The sequence below is a fragment of the Pituophis catenifer genome, unplaced genomic scaffold, assembly GCF_029215685.1.
Source record: "Pituophis catenifer annectens isolate HBS135680 unplaced genomic scaffold, rPitCat1.0.hap2 SCAF_1, whole genome shotgun sequence".
Classification (NCBI taxonomy): Eukaryota; Metazoa; Chordata; class Lepidosauria; order Squamata; family Colubridae; genus Pituophis; species Pituophis catenifer.
This window is the reverse complement of record NW_027256881.1, coordinates 293,418,869-293,437,447: the sequence shown is the minus strand read 5'-3', so window position 1 is coordinate 293,437,447 and position 18,579 is coordinate 293,418,869. Positions and strand designations below refer to the sequence as shown.

Sequence of the window (18,579 nt, the reverse complement as noted above, 5' to 3'; positions counted from 1 at the left end):
GGAGCAGCAGTGGAGAGGACGTGACAGATTCTGCCTTCACTTGGTCCCTTTGCCTTCCCTGTTGCTTTTCTGATAAGGCAATTATTGGTTTCTGTTCAGGCTACTATGTCAAGGTTGTGAAATCTGGACCACCATTTGACACGACAGCAAAACACACAGAAAACTCTATCTTGCTGTTGCCATCTAGGTGTCATGTGAATTATTATTTTTTTTTGCCCAGAAAGGGTAGCTCTATCTGATATGATCAACCTTGTTAAAAGCCTGGATCAAGGAATGGGCTGGTAAGTAGATCAGAGGGAGTCCTAGCACTTCTGTATCCCAAGGTGGCTGTTTCTCCAGTCAGAATTCTCTGTTTCAATCAAAGAAACAGAATCAAATTCTCTGTTTCAAAGTATATTTTTACAATATACTTTTGTAAAAAAAAACAAAAAAAAAAACCCACCAAATCCAATTCCATCAATTTGTGTTTTCTTACAAGTCATGTCACCAGTCTTCTAAATTCTGCCACCGAATTAGTAAACAAATTAGAAATTCTTCCACATTTAGAAAAATAGACATCGTGTCCTTTGGATGTCTGTGAATTGGTGACTTTAAAGATGTGGGAGGTTCCCCTCTCCCTTTGGAATAGAAAGGAGGAAAAAATGGCATGAAACATGAATATGTATCTACTAGACCTCTGCATATTTCAAACATGATTCAGGAGCTCTTTCAGACTTAATGTGAGTACAACTCTTTTCTGATAATTCATTAAAATAGCCAGACTTTCACAGAACCTAGAAAAAGGTACCATATGAACTTTAATTAATAGATTGCTTAAAGCAGTGGAACTTTATTTTCAGGCTCGTGCACAAGCTTCAAAAGGGCTAATGAGCAATGGAATAGTCTTGCACTCTCAAGGGGACCAAGGCACTTCTGAATAAATTCCCAAACCATACATGAGACTAATATCTATCTCACTATGTAGATGGATTAGGCCCACCTGCTGACCCATCACATCGGTTTTAAGGCCCTCTCAATGTCCACTATAATTATTAGATGGAAAACCCCATAGCAGAATGAGAGAGGGCATGCTCTGTTTTGCAGGGTTCATGTTTCAGCATCAGATGATGGCAAAATTTTCTGCCTGACATTCTGATAAGACACTGCCAGTCAGAATAAACCATGCTGAGTTAGATACAGCCTGAGTTGGAAGAAAGTTACTTTCAGAAGCCAAATAGATTATTTTGAAGGGGGAGGAGCAGTTGGTTTCATTGTCAAGAATGTTAGTGGGTTTTTGACTGCAGAAGCTTTTTCTATCGTTAGGAGATACAATACCGTTTTAGGCCTACAGTACATTTTAGCCTTATAATCCTTGTAGCAATGAAGACTAATTATATGTCATGGCAAAGATGAAATCTATTCTTTTATCAGGTATGCTTTCACAAATATTCAGTTTCAGTGAGAAACCTCTGGGGCTTTGCATTTAGAAAGAAAAGTAAATGACATCTGTTTTAAGTAATCATTCATTAATTTGAATCCTGTTTCATGCCTGTCTTACGAGTGTAAACCTGTCTTCACAATTATCTTATTCCACATATATCTTTAAAGGATTCACAACTTCTCCATTTCTAAATGACGTTCTACAACAAATCAGATTCTACCATATAACTATTGAGACCCAGGTCAAATAGGCGATGATACTGTGCTAAAAGCATTGGAAAAATAATCATCCGTGTATTAAAAATGGCCTTCAGTGAGACTTGATCTTGCATGGCCAATTTTCCAACTTAATTAGATATCTCAGCCATATGAGAAAATCTGACATTTTCACATTCCAGAATTTTATGTCAAAATGTAAATGCCCATGAAATCCACAATGCTTTGTAATACATGCATTTAACAATGATTCATGTTTGGTAAAAGCCACATATTCACCTAGGATGTTCATTATAATTACTGTGCCAGAAGAATTTAGAACTGGAGTTTAGAAAGGAGTAACCAACATTTACACGGTGAATAGAACTGGTAATTCTTAAGCACTGTTCACACCCCAGTCTATCTATCTGCTCAAGGATGGAATAGAATATTATACATTTAAATGGGAGGAAATTGGATGATGTTTGAGAGAGAGAATTGCTGATATTTTATTGGGTGACAAGATATTTTCCTTCTTTCCTTTTATTCCTTCTTTCCCCAAATGATGAGCAAATCCAAACTGTAACACTAAGCATCATCTTAGCTGTAGTCAGCAGCTGGACTCCAAATGTCTTGACAAAGATGCTGGACGATGTGGCTATGGTGTTTGTGAAAACATCCATGAACACCCCAAAGCTTGCCCTCATTTTTTCATATCTTGATGATGATGATTTAAATATTTTCACCTGACATCATTTTACAATTTGCAATGAAATAAGTGTAACTGACTATAGGGTGAATAATGGGAACATGATATTCATGGTCAGTGAATATTGCCTCTTTTGATGGATACCTGCCGTGCCTTATTTGCAATCTTTGAATTCCACAGAAGTCCCACTGGGATGATAGGCAACTTTCTAGAGGATTTTTTGTTTTGTGACAAGGGGGAAATCCCAACTGCCAGTTTTCAATGGATTTTGGAAAATGTATTCTTTTTTTCAAGGGCACTTCTGAAGTGTCTGTCTCCTTCTCTTTTTTGTTAACTTTTGTCTTCCCTCCTCATTGTTTATCAATGCCAGGCAGCCAATTTGTTAATTAGCAATCATCCTATTGCAGCCATTTTGTAACATGTCCACTTTATCCCAAATATGCCCAAAGCCCCTCCCTTCCCACACAATTCCCCTACCTTTGTTGTAGAATGAATAGTTCATTTTGTATTCTTCATAATAAAACAAGGTTTAAATGATTGAATAATTAGGATTTAGGGGATAATTTTGTAATTAGTGTCTGATGGTGACTTTTCTATTCGATGAAGAAATATATTTAGAAATAGTGTATTTCTTACTTCTAGCATATGTAGAATTAAGCTGTAGTAGCGCAGTAGTTAGAATGCAGTATTGCATGCTAATTCTGCTGACTGATGATTGCCAGCAGTTCAGCAGTTTGAATCTCACTGGTTCAAGGTTGATTCAGCCTTCCCTCCTTCCAAGATCGATAAAATGAGGACTCAGATTGTTGGGGGCAATATGCTGACTGTGTAAACCACTTAGAGAGGGCTGTAAAGCACTGTGAAGCGGTACATATGCCTAAGTGTTATTGGTATATTGTAGAGGTAAAGGGAATGGCCTTGAAGCACAGAAGGAAGAGTGTCTACCAAGGCAAAAGTCAGACAAGCTCAGCCTTAACCCATCCCCAAAAATTAACTTGACAGAACATCTCAGACAGGCCCCTCCCTAATTCATGGGAAGATAAAAGAAGGGAGGGACAAGGGACTTCAGACTTGAGAGATGCTATTACTATAGTCCAGGGGTGTCAAACTGGCGGCCCACAGGCCGGATGCGTCATGCACAGGCCACACCCACCCCAGCTCCGCAAAGGGAAAAATGTCACAATATGTCACGTGACAGCAACGTGACACCACAAGTTTGACACCCGTGCTATTGCCATTCAACAAAAGTCATTTTAAGCTTATATGGCTTCATAGGCTGGTCTACTTCATAGGCTGGCAAACACTTCATAGGCTGGCAAATACTCCTCTATTTAAAGTGGCAAATTGATCATATAAATGAATTTTAAATTGTTTATTTAAATTTAATTGTTTATTTAAATTGAAAATAAATAACATTTCCCACAAGCCTTAATGACTAAACAAAGCTGTTTTAAGGTAGGCTTTAGTTTGGAATAGTATTGGTTTAACATGAAAGTAAACAAGTGATTTATGTCCCGTATTTTTGACTTTTTCAATACCCTTCTGCTAAACTCTCAGAGATATCTGTGATGAATTGATTGTGAACCTTGTTAACAACTGACTCTCTTCTCCCGCCTTTACTCTGGACCCTCTTTTTTGGATTATTGTTATTAAACATCAGAATCACCCACTTTGGCCATTTCATTTTGTTGCCTCTGTTGCTGAAACAGCTCAGTAGCAAAGTACTTTTTTATATACAGATCTTGGGTTAAATTTCTGGCATCTGAACAGGCAGCAGGTGATAGAAATGACAGCTATTGGAGTCTTTGGTGTTCTTCTGTCAGTCAGAAAAAGCAGCTCTAACTTGATATAAGGCAGTTGCTTTTGTTTCATCCATAGTGGCTTAGCAAACCAATAATATGGTTCTATAATTCTTCGAATGCTGAGTTCTTCAAAATAGAATTAATTGTACATAGTATGAATTTCCTGAAGGCATCTGGGTAGAATTTATGCATGGAATAAGCTATGCCAAATCTGCCTTTCCGATATATACATATACATACACACACACACTTTTTGGGAGGGTTTGGAACATTGTTTCCAGTTCCATAGACAAATCACATTTGGGTTGGCAATACGTAGTTATTTCAGGAAAAAAAATGATTTGGTTTCTTTTATACATTTAAAATTCTCAGACTTTACGTGCACATTGTTGGAAGAAAAGTAAATAAAATAGCAAGACATTTCCAATTAGAGCATAAATATGAATGGCCGAAAACTGCCTAATAAAACAGGATTGAACTGGGAAATCAATGCATTATCTGAATTTACAATCTTAACTTGTAATTGGATGAGGGATTCATCAAATCTGAATATTATTACAAAGCTTTCAGCCTTTTATTCGGAAACATCAACTTTAATATACCACATTCTTTTAACCCTGTATATAAGAACCACTTTATAATATGTATGTTCCCATTTTCATCCATATTTACTTGTGGCTTATATTACCTAAATACTGTATCAACCAGCTGCAATTGACAAATAAGAACTTTGGAAACCTATAAATGATCTCTATGAAGGATTGGTCACTTTTTATTATATACCTATTGAAAAGATGCATATATGAAAAAAGGATCCTAACCATTTATCTTACCAGATAGGTAAGTCCTACCACTTTCAGGATGGCTGGGAATTATGAGAAGTGTAGTCCCATCACTTTGGAGTGCAAAACTAGGGAAGATTTGCATCTTTTATTTTTTCAGGAATATACTCTCTGTGGACTTTAAAATATTTAAAAAAAAAGATACTCAGTAACTAAACTTATATACTCCTTACTTGTTATGAGTCCATTGGTCCACCAGGAATGACAAGAGGCCCACTCTTCAAAATCAACAACCTTCTGTCCTGTCATCACCCACAGTGAACAGAAGGAATATTCAGGCAATACTAATATCGTTTGGGAAGGGAGGAGGTTTCCAGATACAACAACAGAAGATGAGACTGCAGAAAATAAGCCATTCTTCCTCAGTATCAATGAGATTTCAGATGTGGCACAACATTGTCGTTTTGTAGTAAATCTATATTTTTAGGTAGAAATTAGCAGTTGTACATTGTACGTAGATCAGTGGTGGGTTGCTCCCAGTTCTGTCTGGTTCTATAGAACTGGTAGTAAAACTGGTGGGAGGCTCCGCCCACCCGGCACATCATCATTGGTGATTTGCACATGTGCAGAAGCTTCTGCGCACGTGCGATTCCGCTGCAAACCGGTAGTAAAGGTAAGTGGAACCCACCCCTGACATGGATCTGTATTTTCCTTTATACTTTTGTTCAGTGTTGTAAACTATAGAAGTAGTCATCACTTAGTGACCACAATTGCAACCAACAATTCAGTTGTTTCACGAAACAGTCATTAAATGAAATTGCTACTGTACTTATGACCTAGTTTTCCTTTGCTTTGCTTCAAAGATTACTTTTTCATCATCATTGTAATGGCTTGCTAAATAAGGCAGTCACTAATCAAGACATACCTGTATAGCAGGAACTTGGAAACTAAGAAACTCTTTTGACCAACTGAGTTGTAATGCATGAAGGAGCAGTAAACCTCAGAGTGAGTCATTTTATGATGGATATTTGTGTGTGTGTGTGTGAGAGAGAGAGAGACAGAGAGACAGAGAGACAGAGAGAGATGGGAGGGAGGGAGGGAGGGAGAGAGATAATTCTGTTTGTTATGGGGAAAAGTAACTCAGGTGGAAAGTGGGCATTCAGAAAAAAACAGATACTTTTCCTGGTTCTTATTAGTGCACAAAATTCTTGAAGATGACCTCTTCCGTGGTCTCCAAATGGGCATTTTAACAGGTGGAGACAGTAAGGGAATTATTCCAGGATGAGATTGTAGTTCAAAGTCCTCTTCCAATTTTACCAGAAGTAGCTGAACTTTCAGGACAGAAGGGTCACAGACAAAGTTGTTCCTAAAGGCCTACACAAAACCTGAGCGGCCCTTATAAATATTCAAATAATTATGGCAGATCCATGCAATATTCACATTTAGACAGATGTGGGTAAATGAGAGCCAGTTCTAAAAATTCCCCAGTAAACTTATGTTTATTATGCCAGTTCTAATTATCATGCAATCTAGTGGCTTTAAGGCTTATGTTTTCTACACCACCAGGCATCACAAACATTAAAGCATTTTATACTGTCATTGTACATCAATGTTTGCACTTGGTTATACATATATACAGAAACGATTCACACCTTGCTATTTCTTTCTTTCAAATGAACGTAATTTTACTGTGAAAGCAACTTTTTAATAAATGTTATAAGAAATACAGCAAGGCACCATTTTTTTTAAAATGTGGGGTTCTTTTCTGATTACCACCTCAAGAAGCATAGTAGAAAACCAAAATGTTTTATTTAATTTAGTACAATGTTAACAATTCTTAATATACAACACTACATAGCTGTTTCTTGAAGTGTTGCATAGTTTTGTTATTGTTTTTTTAAGAAAAAGCAAAAGGATACATTTGTGTTTACTTTGTATAACCGGTTCTTTTGACTCAGGAGCAATTTTTTTCCTTTTTGCGGCAATCAAAATTTCCTTTCTAAAATACTTTCAATAAACAATATGGGTGTTGTACACATAAAATACCAAATTTGATACATAAAACAGGAGAATTAATGACATTTACAGTTCTGAAATGATGACTTGAAATGATCACAGAAACTGTGCAATTGCAAAATCATTAAAATATTAGTGGGTGAGATGTCATACAGAGGCGTACACATTTGAAAAGGAAGTTGTTAAGAGGTAGCTTGGCATATAAACCCATATGAAAGAAAACCGTTTTGCTACAAAGCCAAATGATAACTGAAATTGCTCCAGCATATGCAACCTGGTTACAAAGCCAACATGTACAAATAACATTTGGAAAGAAAATTTATCTTGGGAGTCAAGTGTAACAAAAGGCAGTGATACAATGGAATTAGAGGTCATCCCAGGGTTTAGAGGATAAGCCTACATCTGAAATGCAGCCAAGTTTCTAAAAGGAAAAGGGGAAATAAAAGGAAAGAAAAGTAAGAGCATGCTACATCAACTATAATTCCATTTGTAAAACACAATTTTCTCTAAAATAGCTACATTAGCTACTATATGATCTCACACCAGTGTCCTTACAGGTAGGTATATGCAAAAGCAGCTATGAACAGCAATTTTTTGTAGCTTATGGTTTAAATCAGAGTTATATCTTTTCATTGAAGTGGAAACCCTCATTGATTTTTATAAAACAAGATTTAGTTTCAAAAGGCACAGGGGAAATAATCAAGTTTGACCTTTTCCCTCAATCCCATCCTTTTAGGTATCTGTGAACATGCTTCCTCTACCTTCTGAAAGTGTATCAATCAATAAGCGCATAAGACTCAATAAAGGCCATCCAACCAACCAATATAATCTGCAATCCTGAGCCTATTACATGGAAATAAATCCTATTAAAATCAGTAGGATTCACTGCCAAATAATCCATTTAGGCTTGAGATTATATAAATATGGATATAATCTCAATTTATGTCTGTTTAAATAATGGTTCAAAATTATGATGTCTTCAGAAAAAGTGATTTATGACCTGCCCCTTGCACTTACAAATGTTGTCCCATCCCCACAATTACATAATTTGCAATTTGGGCACTTGGCAACAACAACTATTTACAACTGCTTGCAGCATCCTGTGGACACATGATCATGGTTTGTGGCCTTTGCAGCTGGTTTCCTACAAAAAAAGTAAACTGGGGAAGCTTCATTTGCTTAATGATTGTGAAATTATTACAATTATTAAGTAAAGGTGTTTGTAAAATTACGTCTGCTCACTTTATGACTGCACTGACTGATGATGGAAATTCCAGTTTCAATTATTGATATGAGTCAAAGACTACGTGTATTTCTGATGCATTTTTTTTCAGTTTACAATTTAGAGTTAACCTGTGCAACAAAGAGCCAAAGCATAGGATGAAGATTATGAAAAAATAACTATTAGAATACAGCTAAGGGATTAGTACAAAGTACCTTATCACAACATTTCCAAGGAGGCACTCCAGCCTTGCATTTTATACTTTCCAAATTAAGTAAAAATATTTGGAGTTATCCAGTCACCTTCTTGTTTAATATTAATTAATGTTGTGGATTTCTCTTTCTCTCTCTCTTTGCACAAATTTAAAACAAATGCAGGCCTATGGTTTAAACATGAAACATGTGTTGCATATCTAGCCTCAACACCTTAAATGGGCTTTTAATAATATATTTTTTTAAAAAACACAAACTATTCAAACTGTTTGTAAGCTTTTTAAATATCTAAACTTATACATATCTAAAACAATTAAACATGTCAACTTAATGTTAGAAATCAAACCATTGTGGTACTCCTTATATAAGCATTGAAGAAAAATTTACTACTTTGACAAAATATTGATTAAATCACAAAACAAACCAGGAAGTTAATCTACATCTGGTATTCCTTCATGATTTCTTGGAACTATATCACCATTTGGTAATAATCTCCTTGATTAAGGAGAATGGAAGATGTCTTTGGTTGGTTGTTCCAGTTCTGGCCACTTCTAGATCTTTCCTATCGGTTTGTGTAAACTTATTGGCATAGCTCAACGGTAGAATAGAAATGGCTTTAAGCATTGATCAATGATAGTACAAATAGTTTGCAGGCATGAGGTAATGAGCCTCTCTGACATCAAATCAAACTATTTTTAAAGTAAGAACAGATGATGATGATGATGATGATAATGATAATAATAATAATAATAATAATATCATCCCAGATCTTTGGGAAGAACTAGATAGGTGGATAAAAATGCCAAATCCAGTCTAACTATCTGTCTGACCATGTGACAAAACACAATATAGCAGGACAATATCAAGCACAATGAAGTTAAGAAGAAAGTCAGAAGTGAGTACATCATAAGAATAAAGAAAAACACCATCTAAGCAATTAACAATGAGGCAATTCCAATCATTGGATACACAGTTGGAATAGTGGACTGGACTCAAGCCACTGAACTAAAAATCCTGGATAGGAAGACCAAAAAAATAATGACAATGAATCATGCCCAAAGGTACTTTTCAAATCATGACCTGTATGATTGAGAATCTCCATAGACAATGAATCATGTCCTTAGTGGCGGTAGCAGTAGCGGTGATGGCAGGAGGCTCCACCCACCCACCAAGACGTCATCAAAAACACTCTGCACATGCGCAGAAGTGCAGTGCGCTCCTGCGTGCTACCAATAATGAACCGGTAGCGCCGGGATTTGAAACCCACTACTGCTACAAACGCTGGCATTGCAAAATAGCAACAATGGTGCATTGGAATATCTGCAAGAAGTGCCATTTGCTTGCAAGCAAGAACTGGTAGAAAATAGACAAAGTAATTGAAAAAGAAGAAACTAAAGTGTTCTGGGACTTTAGAATTCCAACAGACAAGCACCTGTCACATAACACCCTGGACTTATCATTTGTCAATAAGAAAGATAAAAAAAAATCTAGATAGTGGATATTGCAGTACCTGAAGACAGCAGAATAGAAGAGAAAGAACTGGAGAAAATCACAAAATACAAAGACCTGCAAATAAAAATAAAATGACTATAGAAAAAGAAAGCAAAGATAGTATCAATAGTAATAGGTGTCTTGGGTGCAATCCAAAAACATCTGGAGCACCACTTCAACAGCATCAGCATTGACAAAATCAGCATCAGTCAATTGCAAAAGGCAACTTTACTTGGAACAGCTTTCGTTGTGACAGTATCTTTAATATTATTAAACACTGCCTAGCCCAGATCCTTGGAAAGAATTTGATAGGTGGACAAAAATGCCAAATCCACTTCAAGAAGCCGGTTGACTGTGCAAGCAATCATCGTCATCATCATCATACTTAGTAGTAGCAATGATGGTAGGCTGGCAAGATCCAATTAAAGTTTAGGGTCTTAAATACTCATCACTAACCAATCCCAAAAAATATCATTTGGGTGACTTTATAAACTAGAGCACAAGGTTTGGTCATGCTAAGCATAAGTCCTGTATCTGCAGCGCAATAGGATCAATAGAAAAGAAATAAATCTACATGGCCTAATACTAAAAAAAAAAAAAGAATAGGATGATGGGAACACCACAAATATAGTAGAACAAACAACACAAGAAAATTGCATGAAACACAAAGGAAATGTGAAATTTATCTTAAAAAATTGCTAATAATAAGAAGATTGAAGTAGGCTATCATGAAGTCTTTATACTGCCTAACCTTGGCTAGATGAATGAGATGTCTCGCCAGTTGGAAAAAGTTCAAATTTTTCCTGCATAGATGGTGCCTACCTTGTTGTTACTTTTGCCCTGTTATATTCTTATGCTTGGATCAATCAATTACACTAATAAAGATGATTTGATTTGAATGACTTGGCATCACCTTGTGAAAGAATTAGATGACAGATGGTGGGAAAAAACCTCTGTCTGACACATTAGTCAATCTCTGCAAATCAGAATAGAAAATACTGGACTGCATAAAAAATAATTGGTTCTGGTATAACTTCATTGTGCCTCAAAGAAAAAAGTATAGGAGGAAAAGGTTATGGACCATATTGATAGAAAAAGAAAGTGCCATGATAAATTTTCTTGATAAATCTTGCCTCCATGGAAAACAAAACCTCCAGAGGAAACATATCTGTACAGTTATAAAGTCAGCAGCAGTCTGGATAAAACAGCAGAATTATCATTTACAGTACATAGAACTTTTTGAAGCTGCTGTCTCTTAATGGTCAATTTTATACCATACCCATAAAAGAGTGAGATTACAGCTTCGATATACGGTATTCAGCAGGAAAATATATTTGCTCACAACAGCTTTATTCTGGCTTGCAGCTGGAGCAGAAATCACATTAAATTAGTTGAGCTACGTTGGTAAATATGCATACTGTCACCTTTGCGTACTGGGTTTATTTTTAGGGTATACATATACCATAGATAATTTTTCTCTTAAGTATCTCAGCTTCACATAAAATCACACATTTTAATGAGCTTACAGCACAGGTGCTCCAAGAAAAAAAAATAATGGTGTTTGCCATTTATCTTTCAAATTAAATAATGTGTTTTTAAATAGTAACTTTTTTCATAATACACTTATGGGAACAACATTTATCTGTCACATTTTAAAAGATGTATTAGTAATAAATGTAAATTACCTTTGGAAAATCAGTAATTAGGCTCATCAAAAAATAAACAATCTGCCACCAAAAAGATAATCTTTAGCATAGTTAAGTATAATAACTGTTATTTGAATAAGTTAACAAATTAGGATAGATTGCTTCTAATTCATTTCCCATAGCATGAGAAATGAAGTTAAAGTATCAACTAAGCCCTCACAGTAGGGAGGAGGGATTTCAAGAATCTGGTGGGTAGCTTAGAGAGCCTGGGGTTTGGTGATGACTTGAGGAGCTGTGGATTTATGAGTTAGGGTACTTTTTATGTGAAGACCCCACAGCAATATCCTTGCTGAATTATATTACACCTTCATTAATTGACATTTAGAAGGCACCTCAGTGTGTATAGGCTTTGTATGCACCAAATTTATACCTTTAGTGAAAGGGAAGCTTGTGTGGGCAATGAAAATTGGTGTACAATCACCAATAGGTGAATATTGAGCAAAGGCAAGGGTAGAAAATCTGTCAAGAATTGCATTCTCTTGGGCTAAGTTGTTGCATGGAAGTGGGGCCAAACTAAGTATGCAGAGAAGTGTGCAGACTTTGCTTGCTTTCTATCTCTTCATGGCACTTCCTTTTTCACACTCTTTTCTAGCACTCTTTTTTCTTCTTTTTCTTCTTTCCCCTTTCTGTTTTCCTACTCTCAAAATAAGTTATTTGAGGAAGCCAGATTATTCTTGCCAGAAACCTAAATGAATTCTTCACAAAGCTTTTGAAATGGAGGCTGAAGGAGGTAGACCGCCCACTTCTGAATTAGAACACATCATTGTAACTCTAGAAAATATGTTATTTCCAGTATATTGTCCTGAAAATAAGAACTGCATCAGTTTCCTCTTTTGCTAATACACATTCCAATAAACTATTCATATTGGTTTGTAAAGGTGAACTACTTTCAGTAATAACTGCCATGTTTCTTACTTCCAGGAGTTCACATTCAGTTTTCTGGTTTTCTTGGGAGAGGGGGGGAAGGACATTTTGATTAGGAGGTGTGAGGAAGTGCCCACTGAGAATTTGTATAGAGCCAATAAGTTGTTAAAGCTGACTTAGACTAGACAGTGCAATAAGCCAAAAGACAGCATAGAAATGTAGGCTACAATGGTAATACCAGTTTTCTTCAATTATTTGCCACCATTCAGCTCAAATTTAAATTTAAATAGACATGTACGCATAATTAATTTTATCAGAAAACAAATATGAGATTTAAAGCAATGCTGTAAAGATTATAGAATTGATGTCTATACATGGACAAGGCCAAATAATATTAATTTTAATGTTGACTTCATGTTATGTATATTGCTTTAGGCCCTAGTTAGGATTGAAATTTTAGCACATGAGGTGGGGCATCACAGGTTAGGACTCAAAATATTTTAAATAAGGTAAACTCAGCGCTGCTACGCTTAATAGGAAATAACGAGTGACATATATCTTTTTTCTTCTCCAGTGTATGTAATATAACCTCGATTCTGAATTTTATTTAAGGTTACGTATTATATTTCAGGAAACCAAGCACAAATGTTTTCTAAATGAACCAATTAGAATTGGAAGGGGAGTTATAAGCAGTCCAGGTTGCAGTCACCAGCACCATGTGGTCACTCTTCCCCTGCCCTGTGCAAATTGCATCCACTTCAGCTTCCTCCCCTCCAAATCATTTTTTTTAATCACAAAAGGAAGGAGGAGCACAGTCAATTGAAAAAAAAAATACTAGTGGCTGTGGGGGTAGTGGCAGAAGTGAGTCCAGCAAATGTGAGGCAAACATCAGCTGGGGCAACCCTGGACAGCAGTGGTGGATGAATACATGGCTTCTTTATCGTGGCTGTGCTCTGCAGGGTGGCCAAAAGGCAGAGAAGGAGGGAGCTGAAATGGAAGCAGTTTCTGCAGGGCAGAAGAATGTGATTGCAGGATGCTGCAACAATCATAAAAGTGGGCCACTTGCCAAGCATTCAAATTTTGATCATGTGACCACAGGGAAGTTGCAACAGTTGCCATTTTGAGGACTCATCATAAGTTCATTTTTTCAGCATCTTTGTAAGTTTGGATGATCATTAAAAGAATGGATGTAACCTGACTACCTGTAAAATGTAAGCTTAAATGAGCTTACATGAGCCGTGGTGGTGTCGTGGTTAGAGTACAGTACTGCAGGCTACTTCTGCTGACTGCCAGCTGACTGCAATTTGGCAGTTCAAATCTCACCAGGCTCAAGGTTGACTCAGCCTTCCATCCTTCCAAGGTGGATAAAATGAGGACCCGAATTGTTGGGGGCAATATGCTGTCTCTGTAAACCACTTAGAGAGGGCTGTAAAGCACTATGGAGCATTATATAAGTCTAAATGCTACTGCTATTAAATATCATTTTATTATTGTGAAAATAAATTCAAAAGGCACACATTATCTATTTAAACAGTCACCAGCAATACCACAATTTGTTTAATTATAAGGTCATGTCACTAATAATATTCAGTCGTCAATATTTCAGTACATACCTGCTCATGAAATAACATGTATGTGTCCAGGGACAGTTGCATTCTATCTCTTTGCATTTATGTGCCTTTCTTTGTAAAGAGGCAGGAGTTTTTCTTCACATACAAGAGTTTTTGGATGTGGGTGCTTAATTTCTTTGCCTTTCAAGTGATCAGGTTTTAACTGAGTGGCTTTAACTAAGGCCTTTGGAGAAGTGACAAAATCTTCTTCAGATTTTGCAGTGCCAAAGGACTGACCTGGATGGTTTTCTATAGAGTCATTTGGAAAAGAATTCAAAACTGGATCTTTGTTAGAGGTCTCTTGATCAAGAGATTCATCAGGATAATTTTTTATATTCTCTGATTCTGTTTTACTAATAGTGCCTGGAGGATTTGTACCCATCTCCTTAGATAAGAAAGAAAAGTCATTACAATTGGTGGGTGTTTGGTGTTCATCTATTAAATCCAAGTCCTTGTACTTGACCAAAGTTGCCTCAGCTTCATTAGGAGCAGTGTACAGCTTCTGTTCAACTCTTTCTTCCTCAGGACAGGCTTCAAAAAAGCATTCAATGTTTTCTGCAAAGTCCAGTGGAACCGGAGTACTGCTCTTTTCTTCAACATATTTAGTCACTTCCCCACAGTCACTATCATGAGAAGAGAGTGAAAGATAAGAATAAAAATCCCCCTTTCTAAGTTGGATTGGCCTGTGAGAATGTTCTAGAACCTTTTCTTTGATCTGGGCTAATGAATGTGGAACAGCTGGCTCGCTTTCAGGCTGTGATTTGTTCTTCAAGGCTGTGGAAGCCATGTCAATTATCTCCATCACAAAATTATGCACTGAGCAATCTTCCCCATTTCTTTTATCAAAAGCAACTGATTCACAGTTGCAACATGAATCATGACTGCTAGCTGATGTGTTTTTTTCTGCTTCATTTGATTTTAAACATGCACAGCAATCACTAACAGGCTCACCAATTCCTGTTTTACTTTGTTGATAACTTGGAGGCAATGTTAGCAATGCTGTACCTGGTGTACTGTCTTCTTTGACATGTGAGTCAAATTCTGTGATAAGATTTTTAATACCCTGGCCATCATACGGAATATGATTTTGATACTCTTTTTGAGGGCTGGTTATATTTGGTAGTTGAACAGCTTCCTTACTGTTAATATGAGAATCTTTTGAACTATCAGTAAATGATTCACAGGCAAAATCTTCATTTTCATTCTCTTTCCCATCTAATGTACTAACAGTTATGGCAGATGTTGAAATATGTTGTCCATTTAGACTTTCTTGAGTAACTGCAACATTTCCATTCTCCATATCATCTACTAAGCGTTCTTGCAAAAGCTGAAAACCTTCATTTTTTGCTTGTCTTTTTGTCTCTGATGTACGATTCTCCAGTACATTCTTCCTGTTGCCATTATTTTGTGAAAGCTTACATATGGAATCACTCAAAAATTGTTCAATGTTCAATGAATCTTTTGGTTTCAAAGTCTCACCACCTCTTAGCTCCTTACAGCCCTGAATTTCATCATCCACATGATGTCTCCTCTTCTCCTTTGTCAGATATAATTTAGGTCTAATCCAAGTGTGGAGTTCATTCTTAATGTAGTCAAGTCCTGACATTAAATTGGAGTTTTCATAAATATCCTCATCAGTTGCAATACTGGAATCATCATCTTCATCTTTCATGCCCAGCTCTTCCTCAGTCAAGGTGAGAGTAGAACTTGATAACAAATCACTATCATCTTCATCATCCGTGCAAGCAGAGGTACAGGAAACATTAACGATCATGCTAACGTTGATATCACTCTCGTCAGCAACAGACCGATTGAGGTGCTTTCTGAACGATGCATTTGAATCTAGTACTTTGTTTTTGTGCATTATAATATCTTCAGAGCAGAGAGACAGGTCATCACTGCTGCTTAGCTCAGTGAGAGAAGCAGGTGAATCTTCATTGATTGAGGAGGCAATATCCAGGGATACTTGGCCAGTCAAGGACATTCTTTGAGAAGTGCTTTGGAGGGTGATATCAGAGATGCTCCGCTTTATTTTTTGATCTAAAGGACTCTGGATATTTTCTAAGCGATTCAAAAGATCTAACGTCCTCTTACTGAGTTCTCCAACAGAATCACTACTTCCACTTAGGTCACCGGAGTCATTACCGCTAAAAAGATCTTCATTGCTCTTGTAGGGATTTAGCCAGCTCTCTAAGGAAGTGCTACGATTAAGACCATCTCCACTTCTAAAAACAGTTAAACCAAATAAATCACTTGTCAAAGAAAGGGAATCTAAAGAAGAGCTATGAGATAGAGTTGAAAGCACTTTCCCATTTGTTGTGTCACATAGTTTCTTTAAATCTTCCACAAACTCAGTGTGTTTAGGATCAGCATCATTCCAGTTGGTTGGTAAAGCAAGCTTTTCTGTACATGATTTTAACTCCCCAGACTGATTTCCAGATATAAAAGGAACTTTGTCAAAATAAAAGCCATGAAGCAAGTTGCCCTGCTTGTGTGCTTTTTCTGACTGTGGTTGCTTTATCATCCGTGGTATCTTTAATTTTGAACCTTGAAGATATGAGTAGTCATAAAATGTAAAAGCATTGTGTTTTCCTTGTAATTCTTCTGCACTCACAGAATCATGATGGGCACCGTTGTCTACAGCTTTTGTTTTGTTACTGAACTTTGGTTCCGATGTAGTGACATTATCAAGGCTTTCTTCATCTTTCTGCTTAAAATTTTGTTTTATCACATCAACTATATTCCCTAAATCAGAATCTGAAATATTAGGCACAGAATTATCTTGTGTTCCATCAGTATCAGGAAACAATTGGATTTCAGAGTTGCTGATAGCTTTTGGCTTTCTTTCACTGATTACTTTATTCTGACTTTCAGAATGCCTGGTAATGTTTCCGCTATGATACATATAATTCTGCGGTTTTGCCAATGTGGTGCTACCCATTAAATCTGGCAAATACTTTATAGATGATAAGGAAGAATCTTTATTTGTGTCTTTGTTTGCAATAGTTGAAGGTGTAAGAATGGAATCATTGGATGTGTTTTTCATGAGAGATATATGATTTTTTCTGGATAGTTCAACATCGTGGAGACTATATACTTGGTAGACCTTTGCACCTGAAGAAGATGCCATTCTTTGATCACCGAGACTATGTCCATGAATGTTAGGGGTTCCTTCTTGTTTTGGATTACCATTATCAGATACTTCAGGTGGAGAATTCAGCTTTGTGTCATCTTGTTTTGGTTCAGGTTCAGTAAACTCTTCATTAATACTAATTAACTTATTACTTATATCCATTTCATCCCATTCTAGAGCATCTTCATTTGTGCTATTTAGCTCCATTAAACCAGGATCAATAACATTCAGAGAGTCCTGTTTAAAAAAAGAACAACAGAATTATTAGTTAAAGCAGAATTATTAAAAAGCAGAATTTTAATTCATAAATTTAACTGGAACATTTAATAAGTAGAAAGCCTATTACTCATCAATATTACAGTGCAATTTGAAAGAAATACAGTAAATAAATATGAGACAATTCATAGAATACTGAGATTTGACACAGGAACCAAGTTCCAATTGATATTCAGGTATGAAGTTAGAGGTGCTAAGTGAGGAATCCAACAATGGGGAGTTCAACAGAGCCCCTAGACAAAACTCATTTAAGCAATTTAATTAAAGTGATTTAAATAATTTAATTCCAATAAGTATAATATTTTTTTCTTTATCACCTTCTAGCTGATCATCATTAGAATGAAATTTACACTCATGAAACTAATGTTGGCTTAAACACACAATTATTGCTTTGGGGCATGGTACACTTACATTTTGCACATATCTCAGGGAGATAAGTAGCTCTCTTTTCAAATCTATCTGAACAATAGTTATACAAACAACTTAGTAGATCAAGAAAGAATTGGGCTGATGATGCATATCAAAAACAGTTCAGTTCAGTTATGTCACATGCAGTATTCCCCGCTAATGGTGAGGAATATGGTGGCACATTGCAGTCAGTATGCCAGAAGCCCAACTAAAGGCCAGATTTACTCCAAGAATTCTCAAGCTATTTTATATCTTTCAAGTCAATATACTGTTGCTGACATCCCATCAACTAGACGATATATGCAGTATACCGATCCACATTCAATATGCTTTATTCATAATGAAAGAACTATATCAAGTCCCCATTACAATCCATCAAATCTAGATTTTACATTCTGCAACATGAGTAGATCATAAAGAGCAATCAGGCTGCTTAATGCTTGTGTGCCAGACAGGTTCTTATATCAGTTCTCTAGTTTCTGTATATTCAGCTGGGCAGAATATTTATTTGAATTTCTGTTTGGTTGCTCGTAAAAGCAGCATTCAAGAAATTATAAGTAATAAATCTGTAAAGCAATCCTTTGATTGCATTAGTTTCATATGTTGCTAGCTTTAAAAATATTCTGGAAAGTTATTGAATAATGATGCAAGATTTTAAAAAGTTGTCTTCCAATTCACATTTGTCCAACATTTAATTACACATATTCTTTTTTAATATTTTAGAAGTATACTCA

The 18,579-nt window shown here is 36.2% G+C and overlaps 1 protein-coding gene across 1 annotated transcript in view; it reads right to left on the bottom strand.

Moving 5' to 3' along the window:
• Positions 1-6,410: 6,410 nt before the first annotated feature.
• AKAP6 (A-kinase anchoring protein 6) overlaps positions 6,411-18,579 on the bottom strand; it is a 233,008-nt gene continuing 220,839 nt past the window's right edge. Inside the window, exons 12-13 of the mRNA XM_070935849.1 lie at positions 14,032-17,398; positions 6,411-7,344 (exon numbers count right to left, since the gene is read on the bottom strand). Coding sequence (XP_070791950.1) covers positions 14,075-17,398 — 3,324 coding nt within the window. The 3' untranslated portion in view covers positions 6,411-7,344; positions 14,032-14,074. The remainder of the gene's footprint in view (positions 7,345-14,031; positions 17,399-18,579) is intronic.